Here is a 21,239-nt window from a genome sequence, read left to right on the forward strand (position 1 = left end):
CCTCAGAGGCTTCTCACAACACCCAAGAAAATGGTTTGTGTGATTAACAAAGCCTCCAAGCTGACCCTGGTGCGCTCTTGCTCTCTTGAAGTTCCTTAACCCTCTGTGCTCATGTGACATGCAGACATACTTTGGGCAGAAAAAACGAACGCAACCCAGCAATCTACTTCTTCTCACGTTGGGTAGCAACATGATATTAAGTATGGAAAGAGCACAGGTCCCAAATTCCTCAGCTTGCTGGTTGTGTAGTCAAGGAAACGTACTCAAACTTCCTGTGCCTCTGTTTTCTTTTTTGTGCAATAAAGATGATATGAGATGTCAGGCTCAGGGGCCTTATCACCAGCCCCAGAGTGAAAACTAGTGCTATTAACTCAAAGAATTAGTCAAGCTAGAGGCATTAACCGATCATCTAGTGATGTTTTACTCAATCAGATTTGTCACAAAAGCCTTAAAAAAGGAAGCAGTGTATTATTTCTTCTTGAGTTTCTAATACTTATCAAACAAGCTGTAATTTCAAAGTGACAAAGGTTGACAGATTTGATAAAAAAAAAAAAAGAATTCCGAGATTCAAAAATAAGTATCTTTTCCTACTACAATATGAGTTTTTACCACCAAATAAATCATAGTATGTTGGCTTTTTTAGTCATTGCAATCGTTTAACTGACATTTATTAAACGTACTGTTGGTGAAGTTGGAGGTATAAAAGTGAAAAAAAAAAAAAAACTGCCTGAGAGTAGAGCCATACACCCAGGAGTTGTGGAGTTTGTTAAATGAGATTTATTGTGTAGAACTATGGCTACGCACAGTTTATGAGGATGAACACTGTTTGATAGCCCATTATCAAAATACAGGAGCCCTGGAGGCACAGTAGGAAATCCTGGTGGCACAGTGGTCAAGTGCTACGGCTGCTAACCAAAGGGTCGGCAGTTCGAATCCGCCAGGTGCTCCTTGGAAACTCTATGGGGCAGTTCCACTCTGTCCTATAGGGTTGCTATGAGTCAGAATCGACTCGACGGCACTGGGTTTGGTTTTGGTTGGTGGAGGCACAGTGGTTAAGAGCTCGGCTGCTAACCAAAAGTTGGCAGTTCAAATCCACCACCTGCTCCTTGGAAACCCTATGAATCAGTTGTACTCTGTCCTATAGGGTCGCTATGAGTCGGAATTGACTTGACTGCAAGGGGTTTGGGTTTTTTTTGGTATCAAAATACTAATGTGTTCTGTTTAGGGTGATTAAAAAAGTTTTCAAAACGAATCGTTTTGATGGTTGCACAACATTACGAATATAATTAATATCACTGAATTGCATAATTAAAATGATTAAAATGGCAAATTTTATCTGCCATTTTACCACAATGCAAAAAAATACAAATGCAATTTTATTTGGGACTATTTCCCCTGAAAGCATTTTACCCATTAAATATAGTAGCCAGGAAGTAGACTACTGCAGAAAGAGTGCTGGACTCAGTCTCAGTCCTGCCATCCACCAGCTGTGTGGCCAGGTGAGACGCTTACCGTCCCTGTTGTCCGTTTCCTTATCTGTAAAAGGAAGAGTTGAGACTTTAGACCAGTGGGCCCCAGACCAAGGTAATCATCAGGATCACTGGGGAAGCTTTTAAAATATTCAGTCGGCCAGCTTCTAAAACCTGGGACTAATTAGAATCTCCAGGGGCGGGCCCAGGAATCCACATTTTTAAAAAGATCCACCAGATGACTCTGATGGTCAGCCAGGTTGAGAAACACCATCTTAGAAAACAAGCCACGCTTGGTTTTTCCTTAACATGTCTCTTTTCTCACTCTATTTAAGGAAATACCTAGAAACGGATTTCTCAAATCCACCCTTGGTCTCCTCCATTGCCTTCGGCACTTCTTGTGGAAGGAATGCTTTCAGGATACGGCTCCTTTTCATCTGCAGCCTTGGACATATACCGCTTGCTCCTCTTATGTCCTCAGACCCCCCCTCCACTGTGAGTCTCTAGGTTCCTCGCAGACTGTTTTGACTGCTTTGGTCCCTGACCCCACAGCTCTCTAATCCCATAGCTAAAGCCACTTATCAGGATGAACCCAGCACCACCCCATTCCCACACCCCCACACATACATAACACAGGCTCTGGGGCCAACCCTAGCCCAAGTCAAGGGCACTTACTGACTGTGTGACGTGAGTAAGTTATCTAACTTTTCTATGGCTCTGTTTCCTCATGTGTAAGATGGGAATAAAAATTGTTTCTACCTCACAGGATTACTGGGAAGATAAAACGAGATAATGTGTAACAGCTAACATTTTTTTGAGTTCTTACTGTTCAGCAGGCAGTGGTCTAAATATTGTACATGTAGGAACACATTTTAGTAGTGGAGGATTCAACAGGAACAGGTAGTCAGGCTCAGAATCCATGGTCTTAGCCACTACTCTATAATTTATGTAACATGCTTGATGAAGTATTTAGCATACAGTAGGAATTCAACGCATTTTAAGAATCTGTTCTTGTATCGCCCTCATTCTGACTGAATTTTCATTTAGGACCCAGAATCTTGTCTAACATCTTATAACTATTCCTTTATTTTATAGTTCAGTTATAAGCTGGACTCCATCTACACTGTTCTGTATCTGAGGCTCCACCTTACTGTCTTGCCAACTTACCCAGTTCGCCCAGGACTTAGGTTCTTCCTTCCTCCTGTCTCAGCCACCAATTCAAGAGCTCCCGCATGTGAGGTCTTCCTTCCCAGATCCCTGTGTGTTTGTTCACAATGGTCTTTCTGCTCTTGCTTCTGCCATCACCATGAGAAGGACATGAGTGTGCTAGCCTAGTAAAAGATGAGAGACATATGGAGGAGAGTCAAGTCACCCCAGTCTCCCCAGCCAAGGCTACCCTAGGTCAGCTGACAGCTAGCAGACCATCAGACATGTGAGCAAGTTTAGCCAAGATCAGCAATTACCTCACCAATTTCCTCAGATGTATGAGCAATAAACACTTATTATTGTATGTCAGTGAGATTTTGTAGTGTTTTGTTACACAGCATTATTGAAGCAATAGATAATTGGTACTTACACATTAAATTATACCACACAGATGTAAAATCTAGAACATGGGAAATTCTACAGTACAAGTAGATTCTTCGTTTGTCCTGTAGAATACCCACATTCTGGAGGGAGAAATGTTATAAAGGAGACTTAAGAGACACATAACCCAAATGCAATGTCTGGGTCTCATATGAACCTTAATTCAAACAAACCTACTATACAAGACATTTATGAGACAACCAGGGAAATTTAACACTAAACAAATATTTGATAATATTAAGGAATTGTTAAATTTTTAGGTGTTATAATGGTAAGTGTTAAAAAGCAAAGATGCCACTAAGATGCACCTGACCCAAGCCATGGTATCTTCAGTTACCTCATATGTACACAAAAGCTGGACAATGAATAAGGAAGACTGAAGAAGAATTGATGCATTTGAATCATGGTGTTGGTGAAGAATATTGAATATACCGTGGGCTTCCAGAAGAAAGAGCAAATCTGTCTTAGAAGAAGTACAGCCAGAATGTTCCTTAGAAGCAAGGATAGCAAGACTTCGTCTTGCATACTTTGGACATATTATCAGGAGGGACCAGTCCCTGGAGAAGGACGTCATGCTTGGTAAAGTAGATGGTCATCGAAAAAGAGGAAGATCTTCAAGGAGATGGATTGACACAGTGGCTGCAACATTGGGCTAAACATAGCAATGACTGTGAAGATGGTGCAGAACTGGGCAGTGTTTTGTTCTGTTGTATGTAGGGTCGCTATGAATCAGAACTGACTTGACAGCAGCTAACAACAACAACTTAACAGTAATACCAACCGAACCTGTTGCCATTGAGTTGATTCTGACTCATAGCAACTCTATAAGACAGAGTAGAACTGTCCTATAGGGTTTACAAGGAGCAGCTGGTAGATTTGCACTGCCGACCTTTTGGCTGGCAGCCAAGCTCTTAACCACTGTGCTACCAGGGCTCCATAATGGTAATAGTTATATTAAAAAAAAAAAAAAGGAAGCAGTATCTCTGAGAGATACATACTAAAACATTTATGGATAAAATACTATGTCTGGGATTTTCTTCAAAATAATTCAGTGAGAGAGAAAGTGGGGGAGAGGTATAGATGAAACAAGATTAGCCCTATATTGATAAATGTTGAAGCTGGGTGATGGGAACATAGGAATTCATTATATTCTTCTTTACAGTTCTGCATACGTTTGAAATTTTCTATGAGAAAAGAAAGGAAGAAAAGAAAAAATTAACAAACTGCCAGGGACAAATGCTGAGTCACAAAACGAGATTAGAACTCAGGATTTGCCATGCAGTGACACTAGGGTGAGAACACCAAGCAGAGGCAATAATAATCAGACCTAACTTGAAGCTGTGCCTTCTGTAGTGTTGAGGTAGAAACATTCGTGATACAGCCTCAGAGTAGATGTGTATTGGGGCGGGGGGGGCTTCAGTGGAAGACACGCATGAAAACAAGAATTTCAAGACCCAATGAAATCCAATGTTATAAAATAGAATCAATAGATCTAACAAATGGGGGAACCCACACCTGAGGTAACAAAGACAATAGTGCAATCCTCAAGACATTAAGAAGAAAACAGTAACCATAAAACAAAAATGGGAAATTATGAAAAAGAACATGTAATTATGAAATAAGAACAGGACAGTCAAGAATAAGAAGCAATCAGAAACCATGGAGATGGAAAATACAATTGACTATATAAACCCATAAAAAAAAAAACAAAAAACCTGTAACCCCTTGCCGTCAAGTTGACTTTGACTCATGCAGTAGAAAAGATCATCAGATAGATTCAAGAGTATTCTGTTTATAATTGAAGAGATAATTAGTAAATTGGCAGAAAGGACTAAGTAAATATCCTAAAATGCAGCTTGTAGAGATAAGAAATGGTAAATATGAAAAAAAAAAAACAAAGGGACGAGGGAGTTCCAGATGAAGAAAAGAACATGGTAGAGAAGCAATTTTTTGAAAAGGTAATGACTAACAGTTTTCCAAAACCAAAATATCTGAACTTTCAGGTTGAAAAGAACAAATGAGTGCCAAGCAGAATAAATTAGAAGAGATCTGTGCCATGATACATCATCCTTTTCTCTCTGGCTGTTTCTAGGACGTATGTGCTTTATCCCTGGTTACATGGTGATTAAGAGCTTGGCAGCTAACCAAAAGGTCTACAATTAGAATCAACCAGCTGCTTCTTGGAAACCCTATGAGGGCAGTTCTACTCTGTCCTATAGGGTGGCTATGAGTCTGAATTGACTTAATGAAAATAGGTTTTATTACTTTTATTTTTTTTTTATGATGTATCTGGGCACTGATGAGAACTAAAGGAATGACAACAGAGTTCTCATCAGTGGTTGCCAGGAAAAAAAATGGATTAAAAAATTCCTGAGGGGGAAAATTATGAATCTATACCCAGCCACATAATCATTCAGAATCAGAGTGAAATAAAAAGGCAAAGTCAGACATACAGAAACTCAGAAACTACTAAGCATAAATTTCCTAGAAAAGGGAAGGAAGTGATGGGCTAATAGAAATAATCATGCAAAAAAAAGAAAAGAAAAACACATTGATTAATCTAAGTATTGCCAGAAAAAGCACTCGTATTTAAGTATGGCTATTATACAAAAACAACACAAAAAAACCCCAAACCCACTGACACAGAGTTGATTCTAAATCACAGCGACCCTATAGGACACAGTAGAACTTCCCCATATGGTTTCCAAGGAGCAACTGACGGATTCAAACTGCTGACCTTTTGGTTAGCAGCTGAGCTCTTAACCACTGCACCACCAGGGCTTATAATGCATTTAATTCCATTTTTCTTATTAATACTACCATTATTCTGATTCAGACCAAAGTCAGCTCTCACCTAGATTACTACTGTGGTTACTCCTAACCATTTTCCACACCTCCATTCTAACTCCCTTCTTCTCCACTTTGCAGCCAGAGTGAACTCTCTAAAACACAAATCATATAACCCTTTGATAGCTTCCTAATGTTTTTAGGATAAAGGTCTTAGGATAATGCATATGACAGCAGATCAACTTCGGTCTTATTTTTGCTGCTCTAGGTATTTCTCCTTGCCCCATTCGAAGATAGTCAGACCTTTGTGTTCTCTTGGGTCTGTGTTAGAGAACTGAAAGAAGTTACCAAGAAGAAAACTCCATCCTGGCTTTCGTTTATGACATTGGGCTCATGGATGCTGGTATGTCACAGAGAGGGAGAGGAAGAGAACAAGGGCTGGGGTTTGAAGAGGCAGAGCAGCAAAACTAGCGACGTGAGGAAGATTTCCAGAAATAAGAGACCAGGGTATTGAAGTTTTCAAGCTAGTGGAGACCCAGGTTCATTTGTAAACTTGTCATTGTAAGGACTGGTAGTGGACACTGCAGTAGGGTAAAGGGAACAGGGGTAGGGGCTATGTATTCCATGGACTCAAACTTGGTCCTGGCATCTATGGTACTTGCTATCAATGGGAACTTCAACAACAAGAACATGAGCAGAGTCAGCCCAGAGAAGGCTCTGCCCTGAACGTTAGAGCCTGTGTAAGTCTCCAAGGAGCCCTGGTGGTACAGTGGTTAACCAAAGGTTAGTGGTTGGAACTCACCAGCAGCTGTTTGGGAGAAAGATGTGGCAGTCTGCTTTTGTAAAGATACTACAGCCTTGGAAACCCTATGAAACAGTTCTGCTCTGTCCTATAGGATTGCTATGAGTTGGAATGGACTTGATGGCAATGGGTGTATGTCTCCAAGGATTTATATGACCCTGGTGGGGTTGGGGTGGGGTAGGAAGGATTCCCAATATGTAATGACAGGATGAATTTCCTGACAACTAAATAGGACAGATACAGAGACTCAAAACAAATTAAATTTGATTGGATAAAATCAGTGTTGGCCTAGGAGTGTGAGTTAACATTCCTGTCTGCTCCACTTGGACTACTATCCCTGTGTCATGCACCCCCAGAGGTCCTCCCCAGCCTCACCTTGACAGCCTGCCCTGTGCTCTGCACTCAAGGCACACAGACCTGGTTTGCTTGAATGTGCCTGCCCTCTGTAACTGCAGGTCTTCCCACACACCACCATTCCCTCCTTCCCCTGTAGCTCTCATCTTGCTAGTTCCTACTTTACCTTCAGGCCTCAGCTTCCTTGAAGCCATCTATGTGATCTCATAACATCCTGTATTTCCCCAATCATATCCCTTATTACAGAGTATCACAATTGCCAGATTACTTATTGTATTCCTGGGTGATGCAAATGACTAACCCACTTGGCTGGTAGTGAAAGATTGGAAGTTTGAGTTCTCCCAGAGGCACCTCGAAAGAAGGGCCTGGCAATCTACTTCTGAAAAGTCAGCCATTGGAAACCCCATGGAGCACAGTTCTACTCTGACACACACAGGGTCATCATGAGTTAGAGCTGACTCGAGGGCAAGTGGCTTGGGTTACTAGTATATAAGATCTGGAGCCCTGGTGGGGCTGCGAACCAAAAAGTCAGCGGTTCAAATTCACCAGCCGCTCCTTGAAAACCCTATAAGGCAGTTGTACTCTGTCCTATAGAGTTACTGTGAGTCAAAATTGACTCGACAGCAATGGGGATATAAGCTCTGGAAGAGCAGTAATAATGTCTGCATACTTATGATTGTTTATCAGTACATGGAGCCTGGCACACAGTACATATGCAACTGATATTTTTGAATAGAGTAATAATAATAACCAATGTTTGTTGTGTACTCACTCTGCACAAGTCTCTGTGCTAAGCACTTTGTTGTTGTCCAAGTCATTCCTTGATTCATGACGATCCCACGCATAATGGAACAAAATGCTGTTTTTCCTGCACGAACACCGTGATTGGTTGTGGATCAAATCATTGGGATCCACAGGGTTTTCACTGGCTAATTTTTGGCTTTAAATCACCAAGCCTTTCTTTCTAGTCCTCCTTAGTCTGGCAGCTGTGCTGAAACCTGTTCAGCATCATTGTTGTTGTTGTTAGGTGCCGTTGAGTTGGCTCTGACTCATAGCAACCCTATGCACAAAAGAATGAAACACTGTCCGGTCCTGCGCCATCCTCATAATCGTTGTTATGCTTGAGCCCATTGTTGCAGTCACTGTGTCAATCCACCTCGTTGAGGGTCTTCCTCTTTTCCGCTGACCCTGTACTTTGCCAAGCATGATGTCCTTCTCCAGAGACTGATCCCTCCTGGCAACATGTCCAAAGTATGTAAGACGCAGTCTCACCATCCTTGCTTCTAAGAAGCATTCTGGTTGTACTTCTTCCAAGACAGATTTATTCATTCTTTTGGCAGTCCATGGTATATTCAATATTCTTCGCCAACACCACAATTCAAAGGCATCAATTCTTCTTTGGTCTTCCTTATTCATTTTCCAGCTTTCACATGCATGTGATGTGATTGAAAATACCATGGCTTGGGTCAGGCACACCTTAGTCTTCAAGGTGACATCTTTGCTCTTCAACACTTTGAAGAGGTCCTTTGCAGCAGGTTTACCCAATGCAATGCATCTTTTGATTTCTTGACTGCTGCTTCCATGGCTGTTGATTGTGGATTCAAGTAAAATGAAATCCTTGACAACTTCAATCTTTTCTCCGTTTATCATGGTGTTGCTCATTGGTCCAGTTGTGAGGATTTTTGCTTTCTTTATGTTGAGGTGTAATCCATACTGAAGGCTGTGGTCTTTGATCTTCATTAGTAAGTGCTTCAAGTCCTCTTCACTTTCAGCAAGCAAGGTTGTGTCACCTGCATAACGCAGGTTGTTAATGAGTCTTCCTCCAATCTTTATGCCCCATTCTTTTTCATACAGTCCAGCTTCTCAGATTATTTGCTCAGCATACAGATTGAATAGGTATGGTGAAAGAATACAACCCTGACGCACACCTTTCCTAACTTTAAACCAATCAGCATCCCCTTGTTCTGTCCGAACAACTGCCTCTTGATCCATGTAAAGGTTCCCCAGGAGCACAATTAAGTGTTCTGGAATTCCCATTCTTCGCAATGTTATCCATAATTTGTTATGATCCACACAGTCAAATGCCTTTGCATAGTCAATAAAACACAGGTAAACATCCTTCTGGTATTCTCTGCTTTCAGCTAGGATCCATCTGACATCAGCGATGATATCGCTGGTTCCATGTCCTCTTCCGAAACCAGCCTGAATTTCTGGCAGTTCCCTGTCGATATACTGCTGCGGGTATTTTTGAATGATCTGCAGCAAAATTTTGCTTGCGTGTGATATTAATGATATTGTTCTATAATTTCCACATTCGGTTGGATCACCTTTCTTGGGAATAGGCATAAATATGGATCTGTTCCAGTCAGTTGGCCAGGAAGCTGTCTTCCATATTTCTTGGCATAGATGAGTGAGCACCTCCAGCGCTGCATCTGTTTGTTGAAACATCTCGGTTGATATTCCATCAATTCTGGAGCCTTGTTGCTCGCCAGTGCCTTCAGACCAGCTTGGACTTCTTCCTGCAGTACCATCGGTTCCCGATCATATGCTACCTCTTGAAATGGTTGAACATCGACTAATTCGTTTTGGTATAATGACTCTGTGTATTCCTTCCATCTTCTTTTGATGCTTCCTGCGTCATTTAATATTTTCTCCACAGAATCCTTCACTATTGCAACTCCAGGCTTGAATTTTTTCTTCAGTTCTTTCAGCTTGAGAAACACCGAGTGTGTTCTTCCCTTTTGGTTTTCCATTTCCAGCTCTTTGCACATGTCATTATAATACTTTACTTTGTCTTCTCGAGCCACCCTTTGAAATCTTCTGTTCAGTTCTTTTACTTTATCAATTCTTCCTTTTGCTTTAGCTGCTCGATGTTCGAGAGCAAGTTTCAGAGTCTCCTCCGACATCCATCTTGATCTTTTCTTTCTTTCCTGTCTTTTCAATGACCTCTTGCTTTCTTCATGTATGATGTCCTTCATGTCATTCCACAACTCATCCGGTCTTTGCTCACCAGTGTTCAGTGCATCAAATCTGTTCTTCAGATGGTCTCTAAATTCAGGTGGGATATACTCAAGGTCCTATTTTAGCTCTTGTGGACTTGCTCTGATTTTCTTAAGTTTCAGCTTCAATTGCATATGAGCAATTCCACAGTCAGTCCCTGGCCTTGTTCTGACTGATGATATTGAGCTTTTCCATCATCTCTTTCCACAGATGTATTCAATTCGATTTCTGCGTGCTCCATCTGGAGAGGCCCATGTGTATAGTCACCGTTTATGTTTGTGAAGAAGATATTTGCAATGAAGAAGTTGTTGGTCTTGCAAAATTCTATCATTTGATCTCCAGCATTGTTTCTATCATCAAGGCCATATTTTCCAACAACTGATCCTTCTACTTTGTTTCCAACTTTCTCATTAAAATTACCAGTAACTATCAATGCATCTGGATTGCATGTTCGATCAATTTCAGACTGCAGCAGCTGATAAAAATCTTCTATTTCTTCATCTTTGGCCCTCGTGGTTGGTGCATAAACTTGAATAATAGTCGTGTTAACTGGTCTTCCTTGTAGGCATATGGATATTATCCTATCACTGACAGCATTGTACTTCAGGATAGATCCTGAAATGTTCTTTTTTGACAATGAATGCAACGCCGTTCCTCTTCAAGTTTTCATTCCCAGCATAGTAGACTATATGATTGTCCGACTCAAAATGGCCAATACCAGTCCATTTCAGTTCGCTAATGCCTAAGATATGGATGTTATGCATTCCATTTCATTTTTGATGATTCTAATTTTCCTAGATTCATACTTCGTACATTCCTGGTTCTGATTATTAATGGCTGTTTGCAGCTGTTTCTTCTCATTTTGAGTCGTGCCATATCAGCAGATGAAGTTCCTGAAAGCTTTACTCCATCCACGTCATTAAGGTTGAGTCTACTTTGAGGAGGCAGCTCTTCCCCAGTCATCTTTTGAGTACCTTCCAACCAGGGGGGCTCATCTTCCAGCACTATATCAGACAATGTTCCACTGCTACTCATAAGGTTTTCACTGGCTAATACTTTTCAGAAGTAGACTGCCAGATCCTTCTTCCTACTCTGTCTTAGTTTGGAAGCTCAGCTGAAACCTGTCCTCCATGGGTGACCCTGCTGGTATCCGAATACTGGTGGCATAGCTTCCAGCATCACAGCAACACGCAAGCCCTCACAGTACGACAGAATGACAGACACATGGGGGTTCAGTATCACAGCAACATGTAAGTCTCCACTGAGGCACAGGTGGTAGCTGCACATGAGGTGTATTGGCTAGAAATATAACCTGGATCTCCCATATGGAAGGCGAGACTTCTACTACTGAACCCAGATTATTTATTTAATTTTCACAATATTCCCATTTTATAGTTGGGAAAAATAAGGTTAAGAGAACTTAAATAAATTGCTCCCCTAGTAATTTTTGGAGTTGTACTCAGGCAGTCTGACTCCAGAGTGCATGAGCTTAACCATTTCCCTATATTCCTGGACAAGGCAAGCTTCCTGCTCCTGAGTAGACCAGGTACACCATGTTCGTGGGTTCTGGTGGGATTACCAATCTGCCATGAAGCCTATCTCACAAACTCTTAACTGCCTCCTGCAATCTGTGCGTGTTGTCTGTTCACTTGGTGCTCCTACCCCTGTGCTCTTGCAATCTCCCTGCATTCTAGAAACATCTATGTTTTATGTGCTATCCTTGGTGTCTAAGTCTTTGCCTTCCAAGATGAAGACCATAATGTGTACTAAACCCATCTTGTGCACAAAGAAGAAAGGTCTCATCTGCCCCTCGTGTAGCATATTTGAATCTCAATAATAACACTTACAGAATAGCCCCTGGACTAACTCCACTGATTCACTGTCAGCTTATTCCAAATGTTCTGAACCCATCCTCATGGTTCTACCCAATGAAGCACTCAACAAAGGGCATTACCACAGGGAAAGAAAGCCCTTTTATTGGGTTTGTGGAAAAAAGAAAATGCTAGCAATGGCATTAAATGCCCAGCCCGCCATTCTCCTTTTGACACCTGACAGATGTTTCACATGTGTTCAGGCATTGTTTGTCTTGGCGCATATGCGGCTTAATGTGGACTTGCTATTAATACCCTTCCAGGATGAGGACTCAGCTATAAGGGTCCACACCTTTCCCGTCTGGGGAGAGACAAGTACAAGGGATTGATCGAGGACATTCTCTAAGAGGATGTAATGTCAGCCCCAGGAGCCCTGGTGTATGGTTGGGGCTCAGGCCTCCTGAAGTGGCTCTCTCTCCATACCCTCCTCGAGCTCCCATTTTCAGAGGAAAGCCAGTTTCCCACTGGTCTTTCTCCTCCAAAGCTGTTACGTTAGAAGTAAGGGGCTTCTGCTCACTTGGCCTATTCGATCCTAAGACCCAGGCAGAAGAAACAGATGATCTAGCTCATCTTACATATGAAGACAAATTTAATTAAAACACCCATCTGATTGGTAGTGAACAACACTAAGCTGTCTTTTGACGTTTGGAATATTTTTGAACCAGTAGGTACCTTCTAAATCCTATTGGCGTGACTATTTTCTAAAGGGGAAGAAAAATATCAGTCTCAGAAAATCCTTAAAGTACAGTCTGACACCTATTTTACTTTTTTCCTCCCCAGCTTCCAAGATTAGATAGTCTCAAAGAAACTAACCCATCTGGAGATAACATTCCCAGCTTTGATGTTTAGTGTGGCTGAATGACTCTAGTCCCGAGAATTTCATATCAAGAACAAGGAGAAAACAGGATTATGACCTGAATGGCCGTTGGGTTCCTGTGTTATTGATCCTCAAAGATCACCATTCAAGGACTCTATTGCTCGCACCCACAGAAACAGCTGCTGTCAAGTCTACTTGACTCACGGTGTGTCAGAGTGGAACTGGGCTTCACAGAATTTTCAGTGGCTGATTTTTCTGAAGTAGATCACCAGGCTTTTCTCCTGATGTGCCTCTGGGTAGACCGAAACCTCCAACCTTTCAGTTAGCAGCCAAGCATGTTAACCATTTGCACCAACCAGCGGCCTACATCCAGAGAGACTACTGCATAGTCCTTAGTAGGTATATTTTATATGTGGAATTGCTACATATCTGGATACGTATCTAATTCATTTTATCAGTGATTTTAAACACATGAAGATGCTAACACATATCCCTTAGTTATTTTTCTTCAAATGTTGACAGTATCAGTGCAGGAAGTCTGAGATAGAAGAAAATGTACTAGAGTGGGAATCCGGTACCAGGTTATTAATCATTTCTGTAATCTAGAACTGATAGATGCTGTTACATGGAAGGACCTTTACCGTATTAACTAAATACCTTGGTGACTCTGAGTAACCTAGTGTGGAGGTACGGAGCTCTAATGGTGCAATGGTTAAGCACTCTGCTACTACCAAAGGTTGGCAGTTCGAACCCACCCAGCAGTTCCACAGAAGAAAGACTTGGCAACTTGTTCCCATAAAGATTACAGCCAAAAAAAAAAAAAAAACCCTTTGGGGAAGTTCTACTCTGTCACATAGGGTCACTACGAGTCAGAATCCACTCAACGGCCCCCAACAAGAACAACAACAGTGTGGAGGTAGACCTTACGGTAAGATGACTTGCTCTGCATACACACGGAAAATAATTTAGAGTTCCCAGAAGCAAATGGATCGTGGGCACCCAAAGTTTTTGCTGTAAGGACTGGGAGGTACCAGTTATCCCTGGACCCCTGTCACGGGTGGCTGGGCGACCCACGTGGAGCCACCAGTCCTTACGTCCCTGTTGTGGGTAGGTGAAGACCTTGTTTAATAGGCAAAGCAATGTCAAACATCAAACACCCACCTCTCCACTGCACAGCTGAAATGGTTGGAGTTTGCCAACAAGGGCCTATTCTCCTGAAATAGGCCCACACAGGTCCATGCAGAAGGGAAAGGTGCTCAAGGTCCACAGACGGTTTATGCCTGGACAGGAGCTGCTTCTGTCCTGAGTTCCCCTGGTTAACGGAGCTGGCAAATTATCTTTTCCCCCCAATTGCAAATTCTTTCCTTCCCCAAGGCAGGGAGGATGGCTCTACGTGCTTACCAGGGTCTATCTCAGGCCCAGGGATTCAGCTGCTGAACCAGGCTTGGGGGTAGGGGGTGCGGTAAAATATCCGCAAGTACTTAGCTTTTGCCGAAAGCACCGTTCTCCTCGGTTCCGGAGGTGTGAGTGGGCTGTGTGGCTGGCTGCTTCTCCCTGAGGAAACTGCGGCCTAACGCTAGGACCAGCCCGCCTCCGCCGCCGCTGCTCCGGGAATTGTGCCTGAGGGGTCCCCGAGACCCAGATCCGGTAACTCCTCTCCGCTTCCAAACGGTCTCTTCTTCCCCCTGCCCCTCAGTTCGTTGCCTAAGCTTGCCTTTGATGCTCAGGGCTCCCAGCTTGTAACAAATATACTAGTTTCACTTGTTTTTTCGGGTCTTTGTTGTAAAGAGGGCTCGACAAGCATCCGTCTATTCTGCCATCTTGGCTCCACCTCTGTTTCCCTCATGTATTTTTATTTCTACCTAATCATCTCTGAAATAGAAGCAGAAAATATGTTTTTTTTACATGCCCTATTTTAAAATCATATCCTACAGCGTATCTTATGAATGCTAGATAAAAATAATCATGGCTAATGTTTATCGTAAGGAGCCCTGGTGGCACAATGGTTAAGTGCTTGGCTGCTAACCAAAAGGTTGGTGATTTGAACCCACCAGCCACTCTTTGGGAGAAAGATGTGGCAGTTTCCTTCTGTAAAGATCTACAGCCTTGGAAACCCTGTGGGGCAGTTCTACTCCTAATCGACTCGATAGTGATGGGTTTGGTTTTTTTGGTTTAATGTTTATTGTGGCCTCACAATGAGGCAAGCTTTTCTCTTTTTTACTTAATCTTCACACCAAACTCATGATGGCGCTACTGTTATTCCCATTTTTTCAGATACGGAGAACATAAACAACAATACTCCTTGTATATCTTACTGGTCTTTCCCAGGACCAAGTCTGAGAGTCATGTGTTACCTCAAGTTCCCTCCTCTTTACCCTTTTATTGTCCATCTTTAATATTTTCCATCTTTTAATATTTTATTATTTAAATTTAATATTTTACTATTTAATAGTTTCCGTCTTGAACCTTTTTCTTCTTTCTTCCTTGAACCCATTCCCTTCAAGCCTCCTGCACATTTTTACCTCATGACTATCTCTCTCCAGGTATTTCCTTATATTACACAGAAAATACTAATAAACTCATTGACACTTCAATCCCCATGAATTTCCACATTGTTTCTGTCTTTCCCTTTACTGTCAAACTTCTCGCAAATGTATTCTATTTTCACTTTTTCCACTCCCTCACTTCTTATCCCACTGTTACATGGTTTCCATATCTACTACTTGCTGAAACTGACCTCTTGAACTTTCAAGATTCAAATGCCTCCAGGTCACCAAATCCAAATGGGGCAGGGCCTGCTAATTGTCTCCCAATATCCATTCTCCCTTTCTTCCTTTGGAATAGAATCCTAGGCAATCTGACCACCTAAAAAGGCACATTTCCCAGCTTCCTTTGCCCCAATAGTGGCCATGTAACTCCACTGTGGTCAATGATATGTAGCAGAATTATGGAATAGCATTTCCAGAATACTCTTTAAAAGGACAGGTCGCGCTCTTCTTTTCCTATCCTTTCTCGTTCTTTCTAAAACACAGATGTAACGTCTGGAGCATTAGTAGCCACTTGGGACCAGGAAATGACTTTGAGGAAATAAACTGAGTGGGATGGTACAGAAAGATATAAGGACCCCAGTCTTGACCTTAATGACATAAGAGAATTGGCAAGCCAAGATTGGATTAATGACTTCAAGATTCTTATATTAGAGAATAAACACTTGTATGTTTAAGCCACTGCAGCAAGGTCTCCATTACTAGCAGCTAAATGCAATTCCTAATGGATACATCCATGACCTCTCATTCTTCATTTATTCATTCATTACATAAGTATGTGGTAAGCACCTACTTTGTGCCAAGCATCATTTTAGCCACTGGTGATACAGTGGAAATAAAACAGATACAGTCTGCTAGGTTTGAAATGCTGATTAGACATAGAAATAGAGAAGCCAAGGAATAGTTAGTTGGGCTAAAAAAAAATTCTGTAGCTTAAAAGAGATGTTGGGGAGGGTGCTGTAATTTTGAGATTTATCAGTCTATCATTAGTATTTAAACTTCAATAAGATCATCTTGGGGAAAAAAAGGAAGAAACAGAGAGAAGTCTAGAACTAAGCCCTGGTGCACTCTAAGTTTGGAGGTCTACCAGAGCTGGAGGAGGAGAAGCCAGGGGTATAAGCAAAACTAAAGGAGCTGCTGCCACTGGGTCCCTGAAGAAGATGCTTCGGGGAGGAGGGAATAGTCAGATGCTACTGAGAGGTAGAGTCAGGCACAGGCTGACCATTCTTCATCTCCAAAGAGATCAACGATGAAGCTAATGAAGCTTAAGCTTCAGAGCCCCTCACTAACACGGGCCTCTTCCAAGGCCCGTACCTAATCTTTATTTGTAGTTTTTTCTTTTTTTTTAATTGCAGTTTGTTAGTTGGCTCCAACTCATGGAGACCCTATGTACAGCATGATGAAACATTGCCCGATCCTGTGTCATCTTCGTGATCACTGGCAGGTTTGAGTCCAGGGGGCTCATCTTCCAGCACTATATCAGACAGTAGTCTGTTGTGATCCATAGGGTCTTCATTAGCTAATTTTCAGAAGTAGATTGCCTGGCCTTTCCTCCTAGCCTGTTTTAGTCTGGAAGCTCCGCCATGGTGACCCTGCTGGTATTTGGAATATCGGTGGCATAGCTTCTAGCATCATAAAGAGGATTCTACAAATTGTATAAACTTAGGTCCCAAAAAGCCTAGATGTGTCCCACTTTTCACCTCTTTGTGACACTATGATTATATTCTTCATTGACATTATTTCATCCTTAGCTTCTTATGACACCTCATGCTTAGTTCTTCTACTGTTCACTCCTCATTCTCCTCCCATCCCCTAAATGAAACATGACCTAATGTTTGATCTCATCCTTGTTCTTTCTAGGAGTCCTGGTTGCTCAGTGGTTAAGCACTCAGTTGCTAACTGAAAGGTTGGCAGTTCAAACCCACCAGCTGCTCCATGAGAGAAAAATGTGGCAGTCAGCTTCCGTAAAGATTGACAGCTTGGAAACCCTACAGGGCAGTTCTTCTCTGTCCTGTAAGATCGCTCTGAGTCAGAATCGACTTGACAGGGTTTGGGTTGGTTGTTCTTCCTACACTATACTTTTGTCAACTTATTCATTTATATTGCTCTAGCATGAACAACTCCCACATGTGTACTTCTAGCTTGGATTCCTACCACCCAAACATGGGCCAAGAATTACGCCCTTTTAAAAGTAGTTTTCCATGGTAAAATTTTATCTTTTTATACAGCTCGTGAACAGGAGATGAAATCAATACAGGGAAGGAAATATATGCTTGGCTCTATCAGTATTATTCATCGGCATGTTCTTTCAGAAAAGGAATAGAAGACAATCTTATCTATTGCTGAACAACAAAGTACTCTAAAACTTAGTGATTTATAACAATGACATTTATTATTTCTCAATTTCTGTAGGACAGCAATTCAGGTGAGGCTTACCTGGGTCCTGTGCTTCAGGGTCTCTCACAGGTTACAATCAAGGTCTTGGCAGTGGTTATAGTCATCTCAAGGCTCAAATAGGGAAGGATCCACTTCCTAGCTCATTTACATGGTGTTGGCAGGACTCAGCGCTTCACAGCTTGTTGGACTGAGGGTCTCAGTTCTTCCCTGGCTATTGGTTGGAGGTATCCCTCAGTTCTTTGCCACGTGGACCTCTCCATGGGGCAGTTCGCAACATGGTGGCTGGCTTTATCAGAGGGAACAAGGGAGAGAGCAAGAGAGGAAAGTGCAAGCAAGAGAGTGCAAACAAGGCAAAAGTCAGTCTTTTATAACCTAATCTCAAAAGTGATTTCATAGCTTTTTCCTGACTGGACCTGTCACTAGGTTCAGCCCACAAAGAAGGCAAAAGAATTACACAGGACTTAAATACCAGGAGGAGTCCCTGAGTGGTACAAATGGTTCACAGTTAATGTGCTCAGCTGCTAACAAAAGGGTTGGAGGTTCGAGTCTGCCCAGAGGCCCCTTGGAACAAAGACCTGGCAATCTGCTTCCAAAAATTAGCCACTGAAAACCTTATGGAGAACAGTTCTCCTCTGATACACACGGGATTGCCATGACTCGAGGGCAACTGGTTAAATATCAGGAGTCAGAGATCACTGGGAACCATTTTAGAAGCAGTCTACCACACAGTCCTTCAGTCCAGGAACTCACAATATATCTGGGGAACCATTATATAAGTACATTTAAAAGACTAAGGTAGTCTCGCACAATGACTGCCAATCAATATAGGTGTATGTTTCTCTACAGTAGAGACATTGTGTTCCTGTCAGATTGCATACAACACGTTTTAAATCATCACTGATTTTCAGTGTATTTTGAGGTGCATTCTGTGGAAGGTATGCTCTTCTCCTCCCACTCCTGAATAATTGCTATGATAATGTAAAACGTAAGCTTTAAAAGCTTACTATGGGCTGTATTACGGTGGTTGACCAATAGCCTTCATTCTTCTTTTGCATTGCAGCTAAGTGCAAAGTACTGTTTCATTTCCCACTTTGTAGTCAAAGCTTGGCCAGAATCTCTCTTCATTAAATACGAGAAACTTCTATCATGAGATGAGTTATTTGCATGAATACAGAAACTGACGTTTCCCTACTCACCTATGTAGAGTTTTCCTCATGCTACAAAGAAAAAAAAAAAAGAAAGAAGGACAAACTAGCTTATCTTAATCTCCCTGAAAATTACTTAGTGATTTAATAATTAGCACATGGGTTTATAATTAATCGTAGTAAACATACGCGACTAACATTTATTGGCTTTCTTTTACACATACTGTAAAGATACTTCCCTTTTTTAACACATTTTAGGCGCCTAGTTAGCTATCTGGAGCCCCGGTGACACAGTGGTGAAGAGCTATGGTTGCTAACCAAAAGCTGGGCAGTTAGTATCTACCAGCTGCTCCTTGGAAATCCTATGGGGCAGTTCCACTCTGTCCCATAGGGTCCCTATGAGTCAGAATAGGCTCCAAGGCACTGGTTCGGTTCTTTTGTTTGTTTTTAGTTAGGTATCTTGGAGTCCTGGTGGTACAGTGGTTAAAGCGCTCGATTGCTAACCAAGAGGCCGGAGGTTAGAATCCACTAGCCCGTTCAGAGGGAGAAGTATCTGGTAGCCGACTTCCCTTTTAAAGATTTACAGCCTTGGAAGCCCTATGAGGCAGTTGTTGTTTTTTTTTTTTATAGGGTCGCTATGAGTTGGAATTAACTCTATGGCAGTGGTTTAGGTACCTATCTTGGCCCTTCTGTGTAGTTCCACCCCACACCATAGAGGGCAGTAGATGTCCTTCCTCACTCCCAGTTTTCGACCTTGCTTCTCTCTATCAGAACGGACCAAATTAGTACGAAAGGGGGATTAGCTATAGAGACGGTAGCCTTATGTCCAGTCTCGCTTTTTTAAGAGCATTCTCCACCTCTTTAATTTGTTGTTTTAAATTGCATTATAATATTGTGAGCCCCAATGTATGGAGTGTTATCGAAAAGCTCCCCGGCGCTGGCTCTTGCCAGGCCTCTCATTTTCTCTTTTCCCCCACGCTCACGGAGAATGGTGCGGCCCGACCGGCGCCCACTGGACCCGGAAGTCGCCTCGGCGGCCCCGCGAGCTGAGCTCGCTCCTCTGCTTGGAACCTACCTGCCGCACGGAGGCTTTGGGGCCCGGTGTTTCCTCCTGTGCCGGCCCTTACTGGTCTATGGGTCTCCATGGTGACGGCGGGGACTTGTCCCGGGGGCGGGCAGCCCGGGCAGGGCCGCGGCGCTCCGGGGGCTTCCGCGGCGGCGTCGCCGTGTTCGCTGCTGTGGCCGCAGTGTTCACCCTCACGCTACCCCCGTCGGTGCCGGGGGGAGACTCGGGTAAAGTACTCTTAGAGTCGTCCTTCGTGCGCCTCTCCCCCGGTCCCGGAGCGGGCAAGGGCAGCGTCTGACACTCGGCCTCTTCAGGAGGATGGGTCTGGTCCTCCAGTCCTCGGCCCTGCTCCCTGGGTCTGGTCTGCTCCGGCCTTCCGTCCACCCATCTGGGCCCTGCGCAGGGTTCTGCGTTCCAGAACCGACTTCTGTTTCCAGTCTTGTTAAGTCCGGTTTCTTTAGTTCTCAGGCTTGGGAGACGGGCCTTGTTGGTTTCGCCTGATGGGAATTAACGACCTCTCCACTTTCTCAGATCGTTTTTCTGCTCCTAAGTTTTTGCTTTCCGTTCCTTTAATATACAGAATATTTATTGAATCCTTGCGTTCAAGACAGAAGGAATACAGTAGTGATGAACAAGTCTCACGGACAGTATTCTAGTTCGGGGAGAGATTAAGTACACAAATTACCGAATAAACAAGAACATACCTGTAAAACCCTGTTGCTGTGGTGTCCGTTCCGACTTATAGCGACCCTGTAGAAAAGTAGGACTGACCCGTAGAGTTTCCAAGGCTGTAAATCTTTATGGAAGCAGACTGTCACAGCTTTCTCCCACAAAGTAGCTGGTGGGTTCCAGCTGCTGACTTTTTTTGGTTAGCAGCAGAGTACTTAAGTACTCAAAACAAGGACATACTAGGTAGTAATAAATTACGGAGACACCAAGAAAGTAATGTCACTGCGAGTGGGAGTGGGTTTTGGCTATTTTAGAATGGCTAGCCAGGAAAGGTGTCTGCAGGAGGTGGTATTTCAGTTGAAACGTGAATAAGGAGAAGAGCCAGCAACGCAGAAATGTGGGGGAGAACACTTAAAAGAGTGGAAGGCCGATGAAGCATAAAGCAGGCTGCTTTAAATAAAAAGAAAGCACAACTCATCAGCCATTGTAATCATTTATAATTGTTTTATATTTGGGATGTGGAGAATTAGGTTTTGTTTCACTGCCACATTAAGTAACTAACCAATAATAGGTACTAATGACCAGTAATTTTGTCAGAATGTTGTAAATTCAGGTAGTGAGACTAAGAAAGATATTAGAGTGTATTAGCTATCTTTGCTGCATAACAAGCTACCCCCAAATTTAGAGCTTAAAAGTTTTTTATCTACCAATTTCTATGGGTCAGGAATC

At 42.6% G+C, this 21,239-nt stretch overlaps 1 protein-coding gene across 2 annotated transcripts in view; it reads left to right on the forward strand.

The window, feature by feature from the left end:
* The first annotated feature begins 19,800 nt into the window (after window positions 1-19,800).
* Window positions 19,801-21,239, forward strand: part of TMEM260 (transmembrane protein 260) — a 74,809-nt gene continuing 73,370 nt past the window's right edge. For both annotated transcript variants that reach the window (XM_049899404.1, XM_049899405.1), the window contains exon 1: window positions 19,801-20,068. In XM_049899404.1, coding sequence (XP_049755361.1) covers window positions 19,909-20,068 — 160 coding nt within the window. In that variant the 5' untranslated portion in view covers window positions 19,801-19,908. The remainder of the gene's footprint in view (window positions 20,069-21,239) is intronic.

The sequence above is a fragment of the Elephas maximus genome, chromosome 10, assembly GCF_024166365.1.
Source record: "Elephas maximus indicus isolate mEleMax1 chromosome 10, mEleMax1 primary haplotype, whole genome shotgun sequence".
Lineage (NCBI taxonomy): Eukaryota > Metazoa > Chordata > Mammalia > Proboscidea > Elephantidae > Elephas > Elephas maximus.